This window comes from Cervus canadensis, chromosome 3 (assembly GCF_019320065.1).
Source record: "Cervus canadensis isolate Bull #8, Minnesota chromosome 3, ASM1932006v1, whole genome shotgun sequence".
NCBI classification, from domain to species: domain Eukaryota; kingdom Metazoa; phylum Chordata; class Mammalia; order Artiodactyla; family Cervidae; genus Cervus; species Cervus canadensis.
The window spans coordinates 30,494,583-30,520,048 of NC_057388.1; the positions used below are offsets into that span (position 1 = coordinate 30,494,583).

At 41.3% G+C, this 25,466-nt stretch overlaps 1 protein-coding gene across 1 annotated transcript in view; it reads left to right on the top strand.

Moving 5' to 3' along the window:
* The window catches only part of LOC122438222 (ATP-dependent translocase ABCB1-like), a 114,321-nt gene that overhangs the window by 57,431 nt on the left and 31,424 nt on the right, over window positions 1-25,466 (top strand). The window contains exons 8-19 of the mRNA XM_043462856.1: window positions 2,037-2,161; window positions 11,755-11,926; window positions 12,958-13,071; window positions 13,215-13,325; window positions 13,413-13,538; window positions 13,645-13,848; window positions 14,699-14,869; window positions 16,883-17,044; window positions 18,100-18,276; window positions 18,796-18,942; window positions 20,143-20,250; window positions 23,519-23,596. Of these exons, the coding sequence (XP_043318791.1) occupies window positions 2,037-2,161; window positions 11,755-11,926; window positions 12,958-13,071; window positions 13,215-13,325; window positions 13,413-13,538; window positions 13,645-13,848; window positions 14,699-14,869; window positions 16,883-17,044; window positions 18,100-18,276; window positions 18,796-18,942; window positions 20,143-20,250; window positions 23,519-23,596 (1,695 nt within the window). The remainder of the gene's footprint in view (window positions 1-2,036; window positions 2,162-11,754; window positions 11,927-12,957; window positions 13,072-13,214; window positions 13,326-13,412; window positions 13,539-13,644; window positions 13,849-14,698; window positions 14,870-16,882; window positions 17,045-18,099; window positions 18,277-18,795; window positions 18,943-20,142; window positions 20,251-23,518; window positions 23,597-25,466) is intronic.

A 25,466-nucleotide genomic window follows, 5' to 3' on the forward strand; every position in this document is an offset into this window, starting at 1 on the left:
TACAATTATCTCAGAATAACAAGTTTAAAAAAATAAAGCATGTATAAATTATCCCAAACAAAATGAAATAAAAACCTACACTGAGAACTGGAAAAAAGGGACAAAGAAGAAGGCCAGAACATCTGTCGTGGTCAAAACTATTCCTTCTGAATGTATTAGTTTGAACAATATAAAGTGGCCTGTATTAGCTTTTAACTTAGAGGAATAACAATTTCATGTGTCTGGCACTAGTACAATTAGGCTTTGTTTAAACAAAATTAGCAGCCTTTGGAAGAAGGGATGAGTTAGTTGAAATTTGATATCGTTTAGGTGGGTGATTGTAATAATGGAAGTATCACCATCCTGTTATTTTATATTAGAGGAACAGTAAAGTTGACTTTTCACATCCCTGAGAGTATTTGAAAGTGTTTTTTTTCTTTCAACAGACATGATCTGTTAAAAAACAAAACACTTCATGAACATTCTACTGTAGTCTTGCCTAAGGATATGCTTATCATTCTGGAAGGTCATAGAGAAGCCAGGCTTATTGAATCAGTTGGAATGGTACTTGATATTTCAACAATAAATTAGAATGACATGTTTTGAAACTCCTCATTCAAAAATAGTTCTGCTGATCTTCCTGTTGTCAGCTGCTTCTGGGTGGTTGATGGTTGAGGTTTTCAACAAGAGCAGAGAAACAGAGCTAAACTGTATTGTATGCGCCTCTTGCCTGATGCAGACCTGTTTGTTCAGGGATGACAGTGATCTCCCTGGTTCGGGCCCAGCGCTGTGAGCAGTTGTGGCAGATGTGATAGGGCAGCCCTGGGCAGGTCATTTGGAGAGGTCAGGAAGGTCTAGAGCATCAGTTGGTGGTTGTTTGGGGTCCCAAAGAAGGTGTATACAGTACAACATCTGCACATAGAACCTGGTTAATAAAGGTTCGTTTGCCTTCACCCACCCATTCCTACATCTGTCGTAGCTCCTTTTACTTTTGCACGCAGCAGAGGAAGAAATGCACTCTTAAAATCAAAACAACTTTGAACTTTTTATGACAAGCAGGAATAGACTGTTGTTACTTATACAAATGAGTCCACAGATGCTATAAATTATTTATTGAAAGAGTATAATATATTTACTCAGAATTTTATTTGAATTCTTGCAATATTTAGATGGTTGACTAGTCAATCATTTCAGGTAACAATAGTAGTCCTTTGCCCATGCCAGCTGATTCAATTTTAATCACAGGGCCCTCTGGGATTCCACACATGTCAGTGGCTGGTTTTAGAGAGAGATTCACTCTAGTGGCCATTGATTCATGCTGTGAAGCCTTAAATCCTGGATATTTCACTTATTAGCAAATGACTTGACCTCTTTCTCATTCCATTTCCTCATGTATTGAGCAGGGAAAATAATGCCTACTTCTTGGTACATTTGAGAAGAATCGGTGAAGGAGATCCTGTGTATATAAGGGACCCGGCACTGTTCCTTCCACAGAACAGATGTTCAGGGACCAAACAGAAAAATCAAAGAGCATCCATAAAAGAGACCTCCATGGTGGCATAATGTCATGCTCAGAAACCCTAGTAAAAGGAACCCTGCCTCCCTGCCATTTGAAACCTTCTTGAGGTCCTGTCACTACACAGTGCTTGGTCCCCTGTGTTCTCCTAGCCTCCTACCTTGGTATTTCAGAATTAGCAATTGCTATGTTGAATGCACCTATTTTTTTGATATACTGCCCCATTTTTTGATGTATTTATTGATGTTTATAGTATACACTTGTTTTTAAGATTTAAAATCTTCCCCAAAGTCCCAGATTTATTTATTTGTATGAGAACCCATGGGGTATAGTGAGAAAGTTGAAATTTTGTTTTATTATATACCATCTCCGTCCAGAAAGAAATGTCTACAATATGTATACTAAAAAAGAGGACTTCATAACCAAAGACGAGTAAAAAATTTACATACAGTACAGTATTCTATGGACAGCAGCATTTGTGTACAAGGTAAAATTAACTTGTTAAAAAATTTAAATTATCTGCAATTGCATTTTTAAACAGATACTGTCTTCATTTACTGATAAAGAACTTTTGGCATATGCAAAAGCTGGAGCAGTAGCTGAAGAGGTCTTAGCGGCTATTAGAACTGTGATTGCATTTGGAGGACAAAAGAAAGAACTTGAAAGGTTTGAGTCTCCTTTTTTAAGTTGGTAGAGCTGTTAAATTCTGTCATCTTAAATGCCCTTCAGGTTGATGGTGATGATTGTAAGGGTGTTCTCTGATGTATATGTTTCCTGAAATAGCTTCTTGGGTATATTACAGCATAGTTAATATTCTGGAAAAGTTGTCATTCTAATTGTTGTAATTCTTCTTATATCTGCTAATTCAAAGTGTTTTCTAGAGTCTCCTAGGTGGGTAGTGAGATAAATAGTTTCTTAAGGCTGAAACATAATATCTCTGATGATAATTTTTCTCCATCAAGTTAATTCTTGATTCTCTAAGAATGAGTATTTTGTGGTAGATGGATGGGGTCATTAAGTGAAAATAATGGTCACTTCTGGGGGAGGTGAGGGGCTGGTGAGAAAAGCGGGGCACATGGTGGGGGCATCTTGATTCTGACCTTGTTTCATTTCGTGACCTCAGGTGTGCTTACACGAGTGCTCACTGTCTATTCTTTAAACTGTTCATACTGTGTTTGCAGTATACTTTTCTCATATGATATATTTCATACCCATAAAGATATCCTCTGAGAGAATTTGTGATGGCTCTGTACCTATCATAGTTCAGAGGAAAGCAATATCTGTTCTCTATCTGTTTTTGCTAAGGTTTTTGCTTTTGCCTTAACATGAGTCTGACTAAAAAATGGGAAGTCTTGCTTCATTGCCTTGCAAATAACCGGTCAAATGAAGGCCCTCTTCTCTTGGAGCTTAAATTCTGGTGGTGGGGTGGGGGGGGACAGATACAAACAGCCACAGGTCAATAACATATCTGATGTACCAGTTGGGGTAAATATTGTCTGAGGAAGTTAAATACTCCGTTAGAGTCATGGCGGGGGTACTGTTTCAAGAGTTTATTCAGCAAAGTACTTTCTGAATAAATGTCTGAGTAGACACAGAATGAAATTTTGAACTTGGCATTCGTTTCCAGTTTTTCTCAATGGAGAGGTGTACCAGAAAAAGAATCTGTTTACCAACATGGGGTGACAAATCTTATCTGATTATGCCTAGTTATTGCACCGAGCGAAAGCATCTCTCCATAGAAATCAAAATTGCAAGCCTTACCCTCAGGTGCTGTTAGAGTCTGAATTTATAATACTCTGAGGACCAGGGAGCTCTCTCTTCCTAAAGCTGAGGGTTTCACATTAAAAATGAATCCAAGTCCAGTGGTATCACTAGGGTGTTTGGTAGAAGAAATTTAAAAATTGCTGAAAATTCATGAACTAAGCAGCCACATTAAGAAGTTCGAAAAAGAATAACTGGATTAAGAGCAAAACATTTTAATAGAAAATAAAAATAAAGAAGCAAAGGTTTGACAAAATACCATAAACTAATTTTTATGAAAATATGGATAAATAATGAAGTAGTATTTTACAGGTTTAATCAGGAACAAAATGAAAGTGTACAAGGAAAAATGTTGCTACAGATTTTTAAAAAATTATTTTAAGAATTACAGTTAAAAAAAAAAAAAGAATTACAGTTTTATACCAGTAATTAAAAATCCCTGATGAGATAGATGATGTCCCAGAAAAATATATGTTAAAATTCTCACTTAAGATGAAATTTGAGTAAAATCATAATCATTAAAGGAATTGAATCCAGTTTAAAATCTCTGTCTTTTGCCTTTCATGTACATACATGCATAAACATGCAAAAACCACCAGGTCCAGATAATTTTCCAGACAGATTTTACCAAAACTTCCAGAAAGAGATGACCCCATCTTACAGAGATTGTTTGAGAGAATGAAAAAAACATATATATATGAAGTTGTGAGTTCATTTTATGAGGCTAGTACAACCTTGACATCATAACAAGATAGCAGGTATATGAGAAAGGAAAATTATAAGACAGTTTCATCTAAAACATAGATGCAGAAAGCCTAGATAAATTATTTGCTAAATGAATCAGTGTGAAAACTATCATCAGATTAAAAAAATTTCTGAACCTGATGGCTTGATCCCATAAGTGCAAAGATGATTTAACTTAGGAAATCCATGAATATATTTAACCACACTAGTAGATTGGAAGAAAGACATTTTGTTTTGATGGATAAGGCAAAAGTATTAATTACAGATGATTCATGACAAAAACTTTCTTAATTTAATAAAGAGAAAAAAGGGAAAGAAAAAAAAAAAAAGAAAGAAAAAATAATAAAGAGTATGTACCAGATACCCACAGGAAATTTTATTAAATGGTAAAATGTTAATAGCATTCCTTTAAAATAACGAAATAAATATGTCTGCTGGCATCATTTCTATTTAGGGTTGTACTGGTACAAGATAATAAAATTAAGGAAAAAATAAGAGTAAGAATCATAAGAATAAAAAAGAAAAATTATTAGGTTGGTAAACAAAAATCAAAACTGTCATTCTCTATAGAGCATATGATTGTCTACACAGCAATCCCAGTAACAGTGTAATAAGATCTGCAGACCGACAGTGTACGGGCAGGCCTCTGGGTACCCAGTCCAGGGGTAAAAATGGCATTCCTGTGGACAGCAGTGAACAGTTAGAGAACATGTAGTATTCCGTCAATTCTAGGATACACATTTTTCTCTTGCAATTCATCATCTCTGAATTTGAGACAAATCCTACAATCAGAGCCATCTTACAGTTGCTGTGGGTCTGGATTGAGAAGCTGAGTTCTTGCAGGAAGGATTTGTGTTTGCTTCTGCCACTCACTGGGGGCACTATTAACCTGAGCCCATGTACATTATATTCTTGGTCTAGGAGTTTTTGAACCACACTGGTGAATTTGTATTTTTCAGACTGGTATAAGCATTGCCTTTTATGGTTCCAGTTCCCAGGGGACATGTTTTTTCCCCCCACCCTTCATCTGTTGTCAAGGTTGAGACAAGCAGGTTCCCCTGCTGGCACTTTCCATGGTGCACACGCTTATTATATTGAGGCTGGAGCCTTTTGGGTCCCTGCTGTATACGGAGTGTTCTGTTAAACTCCTTTATTAATGTTGCATAAAAGAACATGATTATAATACTTCTTAGATTAATGGCATCGAAAATTTGAAGAACATGATAATTTTAGAAGATATTGTTAGCAATGAAAAATTGTAATGATATATAACCTGGGTGTAAGAAGGGAAAGGTGTTAAGTCCAATATTCAAAACTTAGATAAATCTTATTTTAGTTCACTGAAAGTTTAAAGGAATTAAAAGTATTTTTTAATGGAGTGATCTAAATAATTAGGTACAGATTTTTTTTTGTTTTGTTTTTTAGAGAAGATAGTGATTAATTTTTTAACAAGCATATGGGCTTACACAGTTATATTCAAAGATTCATTTTATGTGTAGAATTACTTCTTCAGAAGATGTTGTTTACTGGATTCTGTCTTTGAAAGGTCCTCTAGAAAATTGGGAATTATTGGAAATTAGTTTTTCATGAATATCAGGAGTAGACTCAAGACTACAACCTGATGGCCTAAGGTTCTCTCCAGCTTGGCCATTTCTTGAATGTTCAGTTCACTTGGCAAATTTATCCAGCATCTACCACATGCCAAGCACCGTGCTAGGCTCTGGGTTTTCACTTGTGTATTGGCAGTGAGAGAAAGTCGCCCAGTCGTGTCCGACTCTTTGCGACCCCATGGACTATAGCCTGCCAGGCTCCTCTGTCCTTGGAATTTTCCAGGCAAGAATACTGGAGTGGGTTGCCATTTCCTTCTCCAATCTTTGAATAAAAAATAGAAAGAAAAATATCTTTTTAAATCAGTGCTCAGGCTGATTACTTTATACATTCTAGCATTATTCATTTATTAAATGCTGGCATTTTTATAGAGTTTTAATTCTGATATTAAGCTGATTCAGTTAAGCAGTATTTTTTTTTTCAAGTTGATACAAATGAGTAACCAGGTCTTCAAAAATTAAAATAAACGTTCAAAACCAAAGTAGACCTCACTGGATTTTTTTTTTTTAACATCAAAAAGCTTAAAAATCAATTGTCTGTTAAAATTTAGAAATGTTTTCTCAAAATATGGATATAATTATGTAAAACCTTCCAGAATATGACAGAAATACTTTTCTGAATTTTATTCAGTTTTAATTTTACTTATGCATTAGCTGATGTTGTTTGGTATTCATATCAGAATTTCCTTGAAAAGCTATTTCTATTAACTGTTTCTTATTATGATTATTCAAAAAGTAAATGTAAAAGTTTTTTAAACAGTTCAGTTCAGTTCAGTTGCTCAGTCTTGTCCGACTCTTTGCGACCCCATGAATCGCAGCACACCAGGCCTCCCTGTCCATCACAAACTCCCGGAGTTTACTCAAACTCATGCCTATCGAGTCAGTGATGCCATCCAGCCATCTCATCCTCTGTTGTCCCCTTCTCCTCCTGCCCCCAATCCCTCCCAGCATCAGGGTCTTTTCCAATGAGTCAACTCTTCGCATGAGGTGGCCAAAGTATTGGAGTTTCAGTTTCAGCATCAGTCCTTCCAGTGAAGACCCAGGACTTATCTCCTTCAGGATGGACTGATTGGATCTCCTTGCTCTCCAAGGGACTCTCAAGAGTCTTCTCCAACACCATAGTTCAAAAGCATCAATTTTTTGGCGCTCAGCTTTCTTCACAGTCCAACTCTCACATCCATACATGACCACTGGCAAACCATAGCCTTGACCAGACGGACCTTTGTTGGCAAAGTAACGTCTGCTTTTTAATATGCTATCTAGGTTGGTCATCACTTTGCTTCCAAGGAGTAAGCGTCTTTTAATTTCATGGCTGCAGTCACCATCTGCAGTGATTTTGGAGCCTGAAAAAATAAAGTCTGACACTGTTTGCACTGTTTCCCCATCTATTTCCCATGAGGTGGTGGGACCAGATGCCATGATCTTAGTTTTCTGAATGATGAGCTTTAAGCCAACTTTTTCACTCTCCTTTTTCACTTTCATCAAGAGGCTTCTTAGTTCCTCTTCACTTTCTGCCATAAAGGTGGTGTCATCTGCATATCTGAGGTTATTGATATTTCTCCCGGCAGTCTTGATTCCAGCTTGTGCTTCCTCCAGCCCAGCGTTTCTCATGATGTATTCTGCATATACATTAAATAATCAGGATGACAATATACAGCCTTGACGTAGTCCTTTTCCTATTTGGAACCAGTCTGTTGTTCCATGTCCAGTTCTAACTGTTGCTTCCTGACCTGCATACAGGTTTCTCAAGAGGCAGGTCAGGTGGTCTGGTATTCCCATCTCCTTCAGAATTTTCCACAGTTTATTGTGATCCACACAGTCGAAGGCTTTGGCATAGTCAATAAAGCAGAAATAGATGTTTTTTCTGGAACTCTCTTGCTTTTTCGATGATCCAGCGGATGTTGGCAATTTGATCTCTGGTTCCTGTGTCTTTTCTAAAACCAGCTTGAACATCTGGAAGTTCTCGGTTCACGTATTGCTGAAGCCTGGCTTGGAGAATTTTGAGCATTACTTTACTAGTGTGTGAGATGAGTGCAATTGTGACCTAAAAAAAGGAAGTTTCAGGTCATAATCATATTCCTCTGTTTCACTTTTCAGATAATTCCTAATGCTTCATCAGTTTGTATTTAGAACACTACACTTACCTTCCCTGTTGATGTGAACCTTGTAAAAGAATTAGCACATTTCCTCAGGCTATGAGTTATAGGAAGTCTATATGTCTTTCGACAGCTTGATATGCTACTTTGCCTTTTTGCCCTCATATGATCCCTGGTCAAAATCATGAGGTGGAAAAAAAAAGGGAGGGAGGAGAGCAGGAAGGAAGAAAGAAACCGTCAGAGGCATGAACTAGACCATGAACTGTTTAAACATGTTTTGAAGGAATCAAAGAATGTGCTGTTGAGAGTGAGCAGGACAAGTCTGCTTTAGCCATGGCGGTCAGGGAAGGCACGCGTGTTGGACATTTGAGGTGTCCTGGAGGCTGGTACTTGAGGGAAGAGAAAAAGCCTGCTGTGGTAGGGTAGGGACACAAGAGTCTTCCAGATGGCAGAGACTTTGGTATATTCTAGAAAATATCCTAAGGCTTGTGTGACTGGAGCTCGGTTGAGTGAGAGGAGATTGAGGTGAAGAGGGGCTGTTGAGGGTGGGTGGGGGCCAGAACATGGGGACTTGCATGTCCTGGTAAGGAGTCAGGATTTAACTCCAAGGGCACAGGGCAGCAGTTGAGGGATTTAAACAAGGGAATGACTGTCTACTTGATGTTTTAAAATCACTTCTCTGTCTGTAATTGGTCCAGTGAATGGATGAGAGCTGTCAAAAATTTGAACTACTCAGAAGACCATTGAAGTGGTCCAGAAGAAGGATGATAAGTCCCTGGATTTGGGATTTAATTTGGAAGTAAAATTATTAAGAGGCTTCCAAGGTGACTCAGTGGTAAAGAATCCACCAGCCAATTCAGGAAATGTGAGACACACATGTTCGATCCGTGGATCAGGAAGATCCCCTGGAGAAGGAAATGACAGCCCATTCCAGTATTCTTGCCTAGAGAATCCAGTGGACAGAGGAGCCTGGTGGACTATAGTCCATGGGATGGCAGAAGAGTCAAATATGACTTAGTGACTTTAATAATAGAATTATTAAAGCTATTCTTAGACCGAATATAATTCTTCAGTTTTCCTTCTAGTTCTTACCCTTCCCTTTGCTGCTTCCACATAGATAGGAGTTAAGGTCTTACTCTGATTTTCTCTTCAAATTAGCAGGTATAGTAGGATCTCTCAAATTCTCTCAGAATTTAAAGTGAATTTAATTCAGTAGTATACAGTGTGGCTTCCCTGGTGGCTGAGACGGTGAAGAATTTGCTTGGAATGCAGGGGACCTGGGTTTGATCCCTGGGTCGGGAAGATCCCCTGGAGAAGAGAGTAGCTATCCACAGCAGTATTCTTTCCTGGAAAACCCCATGGACAGAGGAGCCTGGAGGGCTACAGTCCATGGGGTTGCAGAGTCGGACACAGCTGAGTGACTAACACACACACACACAGCAGAAATTTTTCCTTGCTCTCGTAGGTGGCTATTTGCATCATTGATAAATGTGTTCATATTACTTAAGAAGAATAGTTTTTTCTAACTGTCAGTGTTTTGTTATGTAAGTTTGACCCCTTTTAGGAAATCCTACTTTACTGTTTTGATACTAGAGTTTTTAATGAATTGATGCTTTTAATATCTGATTTTGTACATGTGACATTTTTGTTGACAAGCTAATCAAAAAGCCTATGCAAAAGGAGTAGTGTTTGCTTCTCCTCCTTCCTTACCCCCTTCTTTTTTTCATTTATCTTTTCTGGCATCTAAGTGATTTTCTTCCTTCTTGCTTCTTCCTGTGCAAAAGTTTCCTCTGGCTTCTTGGGACACAGCATATCCCAGTGATTTCTACGTTAGTCTCGGTAAGCAAGAACTGACATAAAGGCAAAACAAAGTGTGAGTCAAAAGCATTAAAGTTCCTTAAATGTAATCATGTATAATTTATGCCTAGTGGTACTTTCACATCACATCAGCTCATAAAGTGGGAGACATGTATATTCAACCATTGAAGCACATTTCTCAAAAATAATTTTCTGGTCAAGGGTTATAACTGGCTAGTTGGAGATTTACATTTTTTGGAGGGAGAAACTTTAATAATGTATTACCGTTTTATCACTGTAAAGTTCTGTTTAAATTTATTCTTTAGGAAGTAATCATGTAAATTTCATTGGGCCATGCCATGGTTTGGTAACTGGTTATTGTTGAAGTAGTTTTAAATGTCATGAGGGCGTGAAAGAATACATGCTCATACGTGAGCAGGGCTTGACCTCTGCTTGTACATTCTAACAAATGGAACAAATCCTCCAAAAAATTAATATAATGCTGTATAATGTTTATACCATGATGTGTTTATGGATCAAAGAACTCAAAATACATCCTATTAGAAATAAATTCTTCAGCAATTATGAGCTCCTCTTTCAGCAAGGCAATGTTCTGACATCCTGTAGGGAGTTGTATTAAGAGAATAAGGACAGATTTAAGGCTCAGTTACAATCTGTTCTCTCTCTGATGGTTTTACCATGGTTCTGTATCTGCAAAGATCCTTCTTTTTCTTTAAGTCTGATCCCCATTCACTTACCTCCATATCGCTGTTCTTAAGCGGAACAGTCTGCTATGTATCTATCTCCTTTAACTTGAATATCAGAAATCAACCACTTCCCCAGGGTTTAAAAAGTGCTCAAATTATGTTAAGTGATTAGAATGAGAGGGAAATGTCCATCTGTGGTCTCCAGCATTGCTTCGGTTTTGTTTGCTTCCTTGGCTTTGCCCTCTTTCATGTAACGCCCTGTATTTGCTGTAAGAATTATTCGTGGGTGCTTCTCTGGTGGCTTATATAGTAAAGAATCTGCCTGCAATACAGGGGACCTGAGTTCCATCCCTGGGTCAGGAAGATCCCCTGGAGGAGGGCACGGCAACCCACTCCAGTATTCTTGCCTGGGAAACCGCATGGACAGAGGAGCCTGGCGGGCTACAGTCCTTAGGGTTGCAAAGAGTCGGGCAGGACTTAGCAAAGGACACAGTTTATTTACATGTAAAAAGTCTTAGATGGCAAGTCAGAGCGCTCAGATTGCTCCTACACATGTGTTTTTCTCATTTGGTCCTTCCAGCAGGCCCAGAGGGAGGCAGGACAGGGAGCAAACTGCCTCCATCCTTGATGTGCAGAGGTTTCAAGGACTTACTTGTATTGAGTACTTTCTTTGTTTTAAGTTAATTTTTATTGGACTATATTTGCTTTATAGTGTTGTGCTAGTTTCTGTCATACAGCAAAGAGAATCAGACATAGACACACAGACACACAGCGTCGCCCACCCCCCCCATTTCCTCTCTTTTTTGAATTTCTTTCCCCTTTAGGTCACCACAGAGCAGTGAGCAGAGTTGCCTGTCCTCATTAGTTGTCTGTTTTATACATCATATCAGTAGTTGTATGTGTCCGTCCAAACCTCCGAATTCATCCCACCCCATCTCTTCCCTCGTTTCGTGTCTGTATGTTTGTTCTCTACATCTGTGTCTTTATTTCTATTTTGCAAATAAGATCGTCTGTACTGTTTTTCTAGATTCCATATTTGTGTTAATATATGATATTTGTTTTCTTCTGAGTTGTTTTGCTTTGTATGACAGTCTCTAGGTCCACATCTCCACAAACATCTGTATTGAGTACTTTCTAGCATTATATCTTCATTTTATTAATACATTTCAAATGCATGCAGATTTTAAAGGGAAAACACAAGTGTTTTCATAGCTTGTGTTTTGTCTTATATATGAAACAGTGCAAGTGCTGTAAGTTTGCTAAGTATTACTTCTTTTAGTTCACTATTGCTAAGGCCAGAGAAGGTGCTTTTAGAACATGCCTCCACAGATTACTTAATTTCCATAAGGCCTCAGTTTCCTTTTCTACAAGAAGAGATTAAAATAGTACTAACACCATAGGGTCAGCCTGTGGACAAAGGGAGAAAATACATGCGAAGCGCCCATCAGAGGCCTTGGTGCGTCTTGAGTACTCAACAACCATCATGCTGTATTGACCCATTTTGTAAGATTTTACGAGCATGTGTGATAATTTGTTACTTCTCCCAGGTACAACAAACATTTGGAAGAAGCCAAGAGAATTGGAATAAAGAAAGCTATCACGGCCAACATCTCTATGGGTGCTGCTTTTCTGTTGATCTATGCATCCTATGCCCTGGCATTCTGGTATGGGACCTCCTTGGTCCTCTCAAAAGAATATTCCATTGGACAAGTGCTCACGGTAAGTGATATCATAGTAAGAGATGAATCACCTTTAAAATGTCAATGAAATTTAGTGGTGTTGGTTTGACTGTTAGAGAATATATTTTTGAATAACTATTAAATAATGGCCAAGAAGAGTGAGTGAGAGCCTGGGATTTGATATCAGGCCAATTTGATTCAAATTCTGGCTGTGCCACTTACTGACTGTATGATTTGGTTCAGCCACCTAGACCTTTGAAGACTCTGTTACGTCTTCCGCAAAATGGAATTGACAGGAGTAAGACGCCATAACTTTTAGTGTTGTTGTAAGGACTAATCGAGAAAGTGAATATACAAACACTTAGCAAAATTTCTTCTCTGTAAGTTGTTGGATAATATAACTACTGTGTGATTTACAAAGAAATGAACAGTGACTTTAGCCCTCTTTAACACCGGCAGAGAAACAGTGTCAAATGTACGATAAGAAACTGATTTGGGCAAAGTGAAAAAAAAGTCTGTTCATCAGACCTCGAAAAGAATAGACTTTGGTGGAGGGGGATAAAAAGATTCCATCTGATGGAGAATGTGTGCTTTATCATTTAAAAAATATTTTCCGATGTACCGTTCTACTTGGTACAACACTAAGATTGCTTGGTAGGGAAAACAGAATCTTGTCTGTTTTTTTGCAAATAAACAAATTGAAGTCCAGACTGTCAGAGAATCACCTGAAGACATACAGCCATTTAGTGCTTAATCCAGGGTTCAGACCTCAGGTTTCTGACTCTCATAATAGAGTTTACCTCCACTATACCCTGCTGATGCTCTAACCCAAAATTCTTGGCCTCTGAAGACATATGAAAGTATTCCAGTCGTATAGAATTTATTATTTCATGGATCCAGTAAGATGAATTCAGCATTCTCAACTGAAGAGTACTTCAATTTTAAAATAGTTTTAATAGTCATTATTCATATGTTATCTTGCCATGTAAAAATTTAACTAGCGATGTGAAAGTTATGAAAAAAGCATACTAAATACTAAGTAACTTGATGCTTTTGCTTCACATTCCTCAGGTCTTCTTTTCTGTATTAATTGGAGCTTTTAGTATTGGACAAGCATCTCCAAACATAGAGGCATTTGCAAACGCAAGAGGAGCAGCTTATGAAGTCTTCAAGATCATTGATAACGTAAGTCTGGGCTGGCCATTTATCTGTCTGTCTAAAACAGTCCATTTCTTTATCACTTTTATTCAGCTCTCCACAAATGTAATTGAAAGTATTTATTGTAACCTAGTAGTTGCCATAACCTTCTGACATTGTATTCTGTTTAGAAACCAAGCATTGACAGCTATTCAAAGACTGGGCACAAACCCGACAATATTAAAGGAAATCTGGAATTCAGAAATGTTCACTTCCATTACCCATCTCGAAGTGAAGTTAAGGTACAATGAAATGATTACTCGACAATTCAGCAATGTATGTAGTCCTGAAATCTGCGGTTTAAGTTTATTTCTCGTTCATTCTCATAGGTCTTGAAGGGCCTCAACCTGAAGGTAGGGAGCGGGCAGACGGTGGCCCTGGTTGGGAACAGCGGCTGCGGGAAGAGCACCACCGTCCAGCTGATGCAGAGGCTGTACGACCCCACGGAGGGCATGGTGAGATGACTCTTGTTCAGCCAGCTGCTGCAGCACTGACTTAGCTCAGCAGATCGCACGTCACAAATCTGCGCTGTGTGCATATCACAGCTCCTTTTTATTTTAGGTCAGTATCGACGGACAGGATATCAGGACCATCAATGTAAGGTATCTGCGGGAGATTATCGGGGTGGTGAGTCAGGAGCCTGTGCTGTTTGCCACCACAATAGCCGAGAACATTCGCTATGGCCGTGAAGATGTCACCATGGATGAGATTCAGAAAGCTGTGAAGGAAGCCAACGCCTATGACTTTATCATGAAACTGCCTAATGTAAGTCCTTCTCCATCTTTGTTGTGCTTGGACAGTCATGGCATGCTGGCCTGATGCATCAGAAGTCAGGAAAGGAATATAAACTGGAGGAACTTCCCAAGGTGGCAAATCAAGATGACTCCAGATTTTAAAGCTCTAGTAGCATCAACTAGTAGCAGACATACTTTTTAAGAATATTTAGTTATTTTTTGACTACTCTGGGTCGTCATTGCTGCCAGGTGGGTTTCTCTAGCTGTGGGGAGCAGGGGCTGCTCTAGTTGCGGGCGAGGGCATCTCAGTGTGGCGGCTTCTCTTGTTGCAGAGCACGGGCTCTAGGCACCCAGGGCTCTGGGGCTCTGGGCTCTGGAGCACAGGCTCCGTAGTTGTGGCTCATGGTATTAGTTGCTCCTTGGCATGTGGGATCTTTCTGGACCAGGGTTCAAACAGGTGTCTCCTGCATTGCAAGGAAGATTCTTAACCACTGGACCACGAGGGAAGATCTGACTTTTTTTTTTTTTTAATTAGGGTTTTTTTGCTAAGTTGAGACCTCCCAGGTGGTACCAGTGGTAAAGAACTCACCTGCTAACGCAGGAGACATAAGAGACGATCCCTGGGTTGGGAAGATCCCTGGAGGAGGGCACGGCAACCCACTCCAGTATTCTTGCCTGGTGAATTCCATGGGCAGAGGAGCCTGGTGGCTTCAGTCCACAGAGTCACAGAGTTCGACACAACTAAAGCGACTTCACACACACACAACTGGACCATGTGCCTGTGAGGTTTGGGTTGTTTATAGGATTACTTCCCATCTTACAAATCTGAGCTGAGATTGCTTTTTCTGTTGTTTCATCCTCCTGTGTTTTCGGTGCTGTAGAAATTTGACACCCTGGTTGGAGAGAGAGGAGCCCAGCTGAGCGGTGGACAGAAGCAGAGAATCGCTATCGCCCGGGCCCTGGTTCGCAACCCCAAGATCCTCCTGCTGGACGAGGCCACCTCAGCGCTGGACACGGAGAGTGAAGCGGTGGTTCAGGTGGCCCTGGATAAGGTGGGTGAACCTCAGTTCACTCCTAGCTGGTTTATGAGCATAAGAGCATTCCATTGTTAATTCTTCTTAATACTATTTTTAAAGAAATCTCTCCTAAAGTAATTCTTTAAGCTATTAGAACCATGAGGCCTCTCTGGATCTGTATAACTTCTATTTCTCTGGTATATTTTTAGGTAGAGATGAATAAACTTTCATTGAAAAATGCTTGCACGTTTTTTTAAGTTAAACAATGAGAAACATAGACTCAGATGAAAGATTGGTCTTTGTTGTGATTGTAAAAACTTAGCCTTAGAGATAACCCTGATACTTAGGTTTTATGAGTTCTTACTGTTGTCAGCATGAGGAAGGTTTACATCTAGTTCTTAAGAGGTCAGATGCCTATCAGAGACAATGGGAAATGAGAGACCTCTTACCTTGAGGAGAGTGCCAGAGAGTTGATGACGCTGGGAATGAAATGAAATGTCCTTGACCATCAACAGAGGTCGACCTTCCTGCAGTGCCTGAGTCCGTGTGACTCACTCACCTGATGGACGTGATGCGTGTGCCATGCGAGTCACTGTGCGCTTGGCCTCTGGTGTCTGATGACAGCGAGGCTCGCTCTGTGAGGACACGGAACATGGAAACCTTTTCACTCATAAGTGCTCTGAGTTGAAGTGCTCCCAGTAGAATTAAAAGATTAACTCATTTCTGCCCCAACTATCTCCCTCTTCCAATAACAAAACAACTCTGTTTCTCTAAACATCCTGTCAGAGTGCATAACAAATTGTTGAGAAAGGAAAAAGAAAAAAGGTCCCTGAGAATTTTGTGGACCAAAATAGATGGAGATGCGATTGAGTCTGCTTTTCCCTCTTCACTTTGCTTATCTGTGTTTTCTTTCTATTCTACCATGTTACTGTGTATTAAATTATTAATAAAATGAATTTAGAAAGGTTGCATTTAAAAATACCTTTTCCTTTTAATGCACGTTTTAGAGGGGGCATTCCACACCTCATCCTTTGAAAACATCCAAAGAATTGATCCATTGTCTTCTCTGCTTTCTAGTGTTTTCCACCTAATTTTTCTGATGTGCATTTTTTTCTTCCTAGACTTTTTCTCACTTCTCTTTTTCATACTGATCCTTATACCTCTTTTTGCTAGCTTATTCTGAGAATTTTATTGCTAGTTCCCAGAGAGAAATATGAATAAGAAAAATTATAAGCATTGGGAAAGTTACAAAGGTTAAAGAAATCTCAGACAAGTGCTGGTTATCTGGCTTTGTTTCATATGAAAATAAAAATGAGATTGGGTGTTTAAGACATTTATTTAACTCCTTAGTTTTTTCATAATGCTTCTCCCTAGAAATAAGCATCATTTATTAAGCACTTACTGTGTACATCACAGTGCTACCTGTGCATTATTGTATATCACAACCACTCCAGAAAGTAGCATTGTATTAATATCCCCATTTGATATGTGAATAAGTTGAACCTCGCACTGGTTTAAAGACTTGTATAAGACCCTGGAATTCATATAGAGCAGAACTAAGATTTGACTTCAGATCAGTGTGATGCTGAATGAAGTCTGGCCTTTGTTGCCTCACATTTATTGTTGTCTTGGTCATCCAGATGTCTGTGAGGGAGCACAGGGTGACTTCAGGGGGACTTGGTCCTGGCTGGCTTGCATGGGATAGCAGCGGGCCTGTATCTGCTCTAGTTGGCTGATTCCTGGGCTTTCGAGTGTTTTACCTCTGTATAAGCCCTTGATTATTACGTAAACTTAGGCTAGTAGAGATTGAGTAAAATCTTAGAGGCTTACATAGTATTAATATGAGACTGTCATATTTGTGTTTTATACTTATTAAAACATCATATTAAACCATTAACAATACATTTACTGAAGCCAAAGACTGCCTCATATAGCTTATACAGTTTTACAATGTCCAGGGCATTGGTGGTCAGTAAATATACATTGAATTACTGAATTTTTTTCATATAATCGTTCATGTATTCAAAAGTGAGCTTTTTCTCCCTTTAGGCCAGAGAAGGCCGGACCACCATTGTGATAGCGCATCGTCTGTCCACGGTTCGTAATGCTGATGTCATCGCTGGTCTTGATGATGGAGTCATTGTGGAGAAAGGCAGTCATGATGAGCTCATGGGGAAGAGAGGCATTTACTTCAAACTTGTCACAATGCAGGTATAGTCTGACTCTAGCATTTTCCTCAAGTATCGCAGGCATGAGCTGATTTTGCTGTATTTGGTGCTATAAATAAATGTTACTATTGATTATCTTGAGAAGAGGGAAAAAATTCTTGGGTGGGAAGCAGGGGGATTGAGGGTCACACCAGGTTTTAGATATTTGTTTTTCCCCTCTTGAAAGGAGAGAAATGAGGAAGGATAGAGAAAGGTAAAGTTAAAAAGGCTTAAAAGTGAGCTATCCACTCTAGTAAGGGCTTCGCAGATGGCTCAGTGGTAAAGAATCTGCCTGCCAGGCAAGAGAAGTGGGTTCAATCCCTAGGTCAGGAAGATCCCCTGGAGAAGGAAATGGCAACCCACTCCAGTATTCTTGCTGGGAGAATTCCATAGACAGAGGAGCCTGGCAGGTTACAGTCCATGGGGTTGCACAAAGAGTAGGACCCGACTGAGCGACTAACCAGCAGCCGCGGCAGTATCTGCTCTAGCAGCTGCTCGCCACACATGGCTGTTGAGCACGTTAGTGGTGGTTAATCTGAACTGAAGTGTTTGTAAGTTGAAGATGCATACCAGAGTCCAAAGACTTAGTCCAAAGAAAAATGCAAGCTATCTCAAAAAGTTTTTACACTCATTACATGTTAATCTAATATCTTAGATACATTAAAGGTTAGATAAAATATATAATTAAAGTTAACTTTACCTATCACTTTTTTTGACATGTCTACTGAAAACATTGTGTCTCACAGTATGACTTGCACCATTATTTGCGTTGATGTCACTGGTCTGAAGCAAATCTGATTGAGCCAAAAACACTCACACAAAGGAGGTGACTAGATACAATATTCCAAATGGATGCCATGTTGTTTCAGCATAGTTTATGGGTGTCCTTATTTAATGGTTTTAATTTTCAAATATAATCACCAAAAAAATGGCAGTTCCACTTCATCCTTTCCCATAAGGACTTAAATTACCATTTTCCTTGATATCTGCTGTTAAGTGATTAGATTTCATTGGTTAACTCTGCCTAACCAACTTATGCATATTTTTTGATTATCTTAGACAAAAGGAAATGAACTTGAATTAGAAAATACCCCTGGTGAATCCCTAAGTGAAATTGATGACTTGTACACGTCCTCCCAAGATTCAAGATACGGTCTAATCAGAAGAAAATCAACTCGCAGGAGCGTCCGTGGATCCCAAACACAGGACAGAAAGCTCAGTACAAAAGAAACTTTGGTACAGAGGAGGCTGCAGACTGATGTCGTTAGCAGTGGGCTAAGGCTGGGATCGGAGTGGGAGCAAGAAAGGATTATCCAGAATTCCCTGTCCTATCCCTTAGCTTGGTCCACAGGCCCAAATCTCAACATGTTAACTCTAAAGTGGAATTTATGAATGATAATTTATAGGATAAGAATTTTAGAATTAGAGCTTATAATGTAAAGAGGTAATAGTGGGTCTTCAAATACAAACATTTTTGTTCTTTCATCCTTACAAATACGCTTGTCACATTCCAGATGTCAGGTGAGACTTAAATATTTATGGACTCATCATGTATTTCTTTAAAGATGAAGGCACAATGTAACAGAATCTGTCAGCACTCTTTAAAAAATGTTACATAGCCAACAATGGATAAGGAAGTAGGAATAAGATATATTTGTTTAAAAATTGTTGTGCATACAGAACTGTACATCAGTTCAATCCATTAAGATCAGTTATTTTCCTAACTAGTTTGTTGTAATATTTTGTGTTCTCCAGGATGAAAATGTACCTCCAGTTTCCTTTTGGAGAATTCTGAAGCTGAATATAACTGAATGGCCTTATTTTGTGGTTGGTGTATTTTGCGCCATTATAAATGGAGGTCTGCAACCAACATTTTCAGTCTTACTTTCAAGGATTATAGGAGTAAGTGTTTATCTTCACTTTGGGGACTTACCTGTGAGTCCTGACTAAAGAATGAACTGTTTGTATTTGTGAATTTATAAAAGCCACAACAACATGCATTGTGCCTTCATATAACAGCTTGAAGATGTAGGAGCAGAAGTTTTATTTGTGATAGGAAAACTGATTCTTCAAAACTCCCTTTGTCATGGCAGTTGGTTTCTGTCCTCGGGCCCTGGGAATGAGACCCTGGAAGACAGCCCATGGCACTGACGAGGCGACTGTCCCCCACCTGCATCATTGCACTCTGAGTCCCCCCCCAAACGGTTCTGTGACTGGTGTTCAGAGGGTCCCCACGTGTCCATCACTCCAGCTCAGGGGAGAGCCACTCCCTGACTCATGTGCTTGTCAGGACGGGATGGGCTGAGCGCTTGGCCCCTGTGGGACGTCCATCCCACATAGTAAGAGGAAAACAAATGGGACAGCTTGTGAGAGATTCCGGTTGACGGATACTGGCCGCACCTGCTCTTCATGGTGGCATTTTCAACCATAAAGTTACAGTCTCACAAGTCAGATTTTGGCCCAGTGTGAAGGGAGATGGTTTTCTTTCCCTGTGAAGTGGTTGTTCTCTGCATGCTTTTTGAGCCCAGTGCATCCTGTTCAGCTCTTTTAACCAAGATCTCCCAGTGTGATTCTGGGTCAGCTGGCTGTAGTTCCCCACTGTCTGTCTAACAGGCCACCCTACAAAGAAGGTTGGCTGAAGAAGCCTCCTATCTTCAGAGAGTCCTGGGCTGAATATATGAGCCCTCCTCCTGGGCTCACCAAAGCCACATCAGCAGATGTGTCTCCAGACACCTTGGGACAGTTGGAAATGTCAACTTGTGAAACAACAGACTGCCAAACAGTGTAATGTCCCATCAAAGGAATAAGAGAGTACTTGTCCCCAGTTCTGTAGTGGGTTTGGTGCTGACTTGAAGCACCTGTTACTTCGAGAAGGAGTATGAGCAGAGAAAGAATTGGATAGATTAATGAATGAATGACAGGCTTTGGCCCCTAGGGAAGGCACAATACTGCCCCATTTAAGTCCGGCCTTAGGGAAGCCTGCCTGACCTCCACATGCTAAGGCCCTCTTGACCCCAAATTCTAACTAGGTGTAAAATGGGTCAGACTTTGAATGGTTTCTTCAGTGGTACTGAATACCCTTTAAATATTTTTTTTTGCCAGATTTTCACCAGAGATGAGGATGATGAAACCAAACGACAGAATAGTAACTTGTTTTCACTGTTGTTTCTAATCCTTGGAATTATTTCTTTTATTACATTTTTCCTTCAGGTAAGTGTCTACATTTTCACTTTTTTTTTCCATTTGGAGAAATGTATCATTACCCAGCTGGGGGAATTTATTAAACATCTGTGTGATTTGCTTTTTAGTAGAGTCACTCTTCTAGTCACTGGGCTCTTAGCAGTCAGTTTCCTTGACTTAAAGATGTTTTCTTCCTCTGGCTTCCTCTTACACCCCAAGGGAAGAAACCCTTGCTTCCTTCCTTCTCCCCACCTTCTCCCCTGACTGGAAATCTTCATGATCAGAGGGAACAGCGAGTATCTGATCTAACACAATGATTAGAAGTAAAAGCAGGGGTCTTAAAAATGGGATCTAGGGGAGCTGTGGACATATGTTTGGATATGTAAGTACTGCCATCCAGTTCTGATACTCGAGTATCTCCCAGTGTTCTAAAAGCAAGAAGAAACCTTAGAGCCCCACAAGCCAGTCATGCTGATTTTAAAAATGTTTGAAGAGTTTGTCATTCTTTTCCTGAAGAAGGAACCTTTCTAATGATGGAAGAATGTCAGTCTTCAAACAAAAACTGTAGTAAGCATACGTAAAGTATCAGATTTTACAGATTGCAGATCATTTGGCTGAAATGAAATTGCCAGGAGTTTAAGCACTCTAGAAGCTCCACATGGTAAGGCAATATGGGCTTTGGTGTTAGGTGTAGGGTCAGGTGTGAGTTGCACCAGTTCCTAATTTTGTGTCCTTGGGCAAGTAAATAACTTAAACTGTGTAAGCCTCAGTTCCCTCTTCTGTTAAAATGGTGATAATGGTAGCTGACTCTTGGAGATGAAAAGAGGTAAGTTACTAGTTGTGTGTGAGATGACTATAAACATAATCACTTATTAAATGAATGAGTGGTTGCTGCCGCTGCTGCTGCTGCTAAGTCGCTTCAGTCGTGTCTGACTCTGTGCGACCCCACAGATGGCAGCCCACCAGGCTCCTCTGTCCCTGGGGTTCTCCAGGCAAGAACACTGGAGTGGGTTCCCATTTCCTTCTTCAATGCATGCATGCATGCTAAGTCACGTTAGTCGTGTCTGACTCTGTGTGACCCTATGGACAGCAGCCCACCAGGCTCCTCTGTCCCTGGGGTTCTCCAGGCAAGAATACTGGAGTGGGTTGCCATTTCCTTCTCCAGAATGAGTGGTTAGTCACATGTAATTTTTTAAGATAGAACTCTCAATAGATCTCTTTATTTTGCATGGTGTGAGCATGTTTATATATTTTGCATAGACAGGACACTTTTCTGGACATGATAGGAGATCCCAAACCCTGGACTCCTTTGTTACTGAGTCCTTCAAGTCTCTTCGGGGAATCTGATCATACTAGAACAAATGTGACACTCTAACTTGTATACAGGATTGTCGTACCAAGTATTAATGCCAGAGAAGTTGGGAGAATGTAGAGGTTGCTGAGGGTGCAGTTGGTTAAGGAGCTTGGAGCGGGATAGGCTTTGAGCTGGAAATCTGAGTTGGTGACGCAAAGGCAGTTAAAGCGGTACCTTGGTCACACAGTGATGCCCAGGAGAGTGGAGCCTGGCTTGCCTGGCAAACCCAGGTGAGAACAAAGGCTGTGAGCTCAGGACCTCAGAAGTGCAGAGGGTGGCATGTCCAGCAGTGGGATCAGAATATGGTGTTAGATGGAGTTGGCCCCTCATTTAGAAAAGCAAGGAAGGAGCTCACCGGGGATTACAGCCCAGGCTCTGGGTGCTCATTCTGGTTAAGGTTCTCTTAGATGCACATCAGATTCCAAGTCTGCCGCCTTAGAACTGTAGCCTCTGGCCACTTCCCAGCCCCCCTCAACCTCCATTTCTTCTGTAAAGTGGTAATTATAGGTCTGTCCTGTGGACTTGTACAGATAATGTTCCTGACATACTTATCAATGGCTAGTTCTCAGCCAAATGACAAGAGTAGTATTCTCATAGTGGGCAGGATAGTTCAGGTTTCATTCAGTTTAACAAGCGGAAACCTCCATGTGGTCGTTTCCTAGTCAAGTTAATCGTTTTGGTAACTGCAGGCTTCAGCTCAGTTAATCCAGGCTCTCTGTCTCCCCCCGTCCCTGGCTTGGTGTGTATTAGCAGAGAGGGTACGCAGCATTGCAGCCCCGGGTGGGGGCGCTGGTCTGCGCCCCGCCCCCCCCCCGCCCCCGCTTCACACAGGTGACCGGAGGGGCTGCTGGCTGCAGTTACACGGGCCAGCCTGCTGTGCCCCTTGGCCAGGACCACGAGGCAGAGCTCGCTTTCTCCTCACTTGGGCTCTTTGCCGTGTTTCTCCTCTCTCTCTCGATGATGTCCAGCCTGCCACCTGCAAGTGTGGAGGAGCTACGGTTGCCTTCTGTCATGTCTCAGATGCTGCAGGAGACTCTGGGCTCTTCCTAGGGCTTCCCTTCTTCTAATGCACCATCCAGCCATTTCCACTCTGCTCTCCCTGGCCCATTGTGTGGCAGGCTCCTTGTGTGAACTTCCCCTTCCCGGAGCTCCAGACAGAAAGCGACGCAGGGCCTCAGTCTGGCGCTATATGTCCCCAGGCTCCCGGGACGAGGGTCTGTCCCCCTTCCTCCCCAGATGTGGCCCGGCGTGGCCATGCAGTCACACCTTCCTCTCTTCTCTCCTGCCAGGTCATGTCGTTGGGGAAAGGGGGAGACCAGTGTAGAAAACTCTCTCTCCAGTACGCCTTCCTTTCCAACCTATTTCTCTCCTAGACTTTGGCTTTTCTTTTAACTTGGAAACAAAGAATTTGATATCTTTGTTCTCTGCATCTTTTATGGCTGGAGCGGCTGCAGATTCCTGTTTTTCCAGGTTGCACCTCAGGTCTCGTGTAATTGTGACCAGTGCCCACCACACCCCACCCCCCCATTCACTCTCAAAAATTTCCTGCTTGGGATGATTCATAATATAAACCCCTGGGTTAGAATTCCCCTTGCCTTGGGAAGAACTCCCCAGCTTCCTGAGTGACAGACCCTGGTTTCTGAGAGAGAGGAGCGGGAATGGGAAGGGAGACAGAGGAACCACTTTCCTGTAGATCCACGATGGGCCCGCCCGCTGCTTGGGGAGCAGCAGTGTCGATTTCAAAACCAGATCCTCCCACCTCTGCTGGTGGTGTGGCCACGCACATGGTGTGCTGTTTGAGAAACAGAGCCGCCAAGCCCTGAAATCGGGCTTTCTGACTTCGGTGTCCTCCCTCGGCACTGACCCCAAGTCCCTTTCCTGTGGCGTCATCGGCGGCCAGGTCTCTGACCCGTCCTATCCCCTGTGGCGTGTCTCTCTTCACAGGGCTTCACGTTCGGCAAGGCGGGAGAGATCCTCACCAGGCGGCTGCGGTACATGGTGTTCAGGTCCATGCTGAGACAGGTGTGTCTGTCGGGGACGGTGCCCGGGAGGGTGCACTGTGCCCTGTGGGGAGGCGGTGGGGTTGCTGTCGGGTGACGTAGAGTGAGCCCCTGGGTGCTCTGCTGGGGATGCGCGCGGGGACCAGGGTGCCCGCGAGACAGATGGCGTCTCCAAGGCAGGTTCACCTCCACCCTCCATCTCAGCAGCTGTAGGCAGAGGAGATGGAAGCGATCTTCCATGCCCCCACACCCCTTTCCTCTCTTTCCTTCCTTCTCTCCCCGGGAGACCCATGATGCTCATGTTTATTCCTGCCAAGAAGTGCCCTCTGAACCCTTTCTTTCCACAGATCAAAAGGCATCCCCGTGGCCCACTTCCTGCTGCTTGGTTTCTTTGCTGGGGCTTGACTGATAGACTCATTCAAGCTGCAGTGTTACAGCCGATAATGACTTAGGTCTCTCACACTGGGCACCTTCCAGACCTTGACAACACATGGGTGTGAATGTTTTCTTAGGGGAAGGGAGAGGCGGGTTCGAGACATGTCACTCAAAGCAGATGAGTTCAAAGGGGAAGGTATCTTTAACAATCACGCACATTTTGCCTGTGCCTTTGTAACTTTCCATTTTATTTTATTTATTTATTTTTTTCATTTATTTTTATTAGTTGGAGGCTAATTACTTTACAATATTGTAGTGGTTTTTGTAATACATTGACATGAATCAGCCATGGATTTACATGTGTTCCCCATCCCAATCCCTAGCTTTCCGTTTTAAAATCACTGATACAGTGATACTTCAGAAGAATGCCTCAGATATACCTGGGGGGGATGGGGTGGGATTTGAACCCTGGCTCATAAGCATGGTGACCCCCTGCCACTTAAAACCAAGACATGATCATGGGGATTGCTGGCGTGGGACTGACAGAGCCAGGATCAAGTCCAGTGAGTGAGAGAGCCCTGTTTGGTGTAGGGTCTCTTGTCAGGGTTTTCAGTCAGAAAGTATTTATAACAGATCTGACTTAGACTCAGGGCCTGGGCCCAGGGCAAAATGCCCCATTCCCCTGCCAGGCCGTAGGCCAACTCCTAGGCCCCTTATACTTTGGAAGCTGAGTTGAGGATTTGTGTCATACCCTCTCCACAAATTATTCAGTCCGGCCATCATGCATTAAGCGCCTTCTACTTACAAGGCATAATACTAGGTGTTGTAAAGGTCTTCAAGTCAGAGTGGTTCCTGTATATATGGCAGTTATGTTCCCATGGGGGAGACACTTAAGCACTTAACAATTTTAAAAAAGCAAGTGGATATGTGCTATAATAAATTATAATGCATTATGATTAGTTTTTTCTTGAATATTTGATAAATGCTTCTTTAACTACAAATCACAGTTGAGATAACTTCTTAGGACCTTAGTTATTTTTGTAACAGACACAAACTGAGACTTCAAACTCACAATATTTTTAGTATTTTTGTATTTAAAAGTGTAAGTGGTTTTATAAAGAAAATCCTGTTTTATGTTGAACTTTAATCTAGATTTCTTTGGTTGATTTTTTTTAAGCCCAATTCATTTATTCAGCCATAAACCATAGTCAGCTGTTTATTTGACTTCTCTCTTTGAATGTCTGTTAAGAATTTCACACCAAATGTCTCCAAAACTGAGCTTTGGACACCCCTCCCACCCTTCACCGAAGGGCTTACTCCTTCCCTAGATCTCCCCAATATCAATAAACAGCACCTCCATTCTGCCAGTTGCTCATGTTAAAGTCCCAGGAGTTGTCCTTGTCCCCTCTCCTTTGTCCGACATTACAACAGCCTCCTAACCCGTCTCACTGCCTCCATCCTTATCCTAGTCCACTAGCTTCATTGCCCAAGAACCAGAAGCATTCTTCCAAGATAAA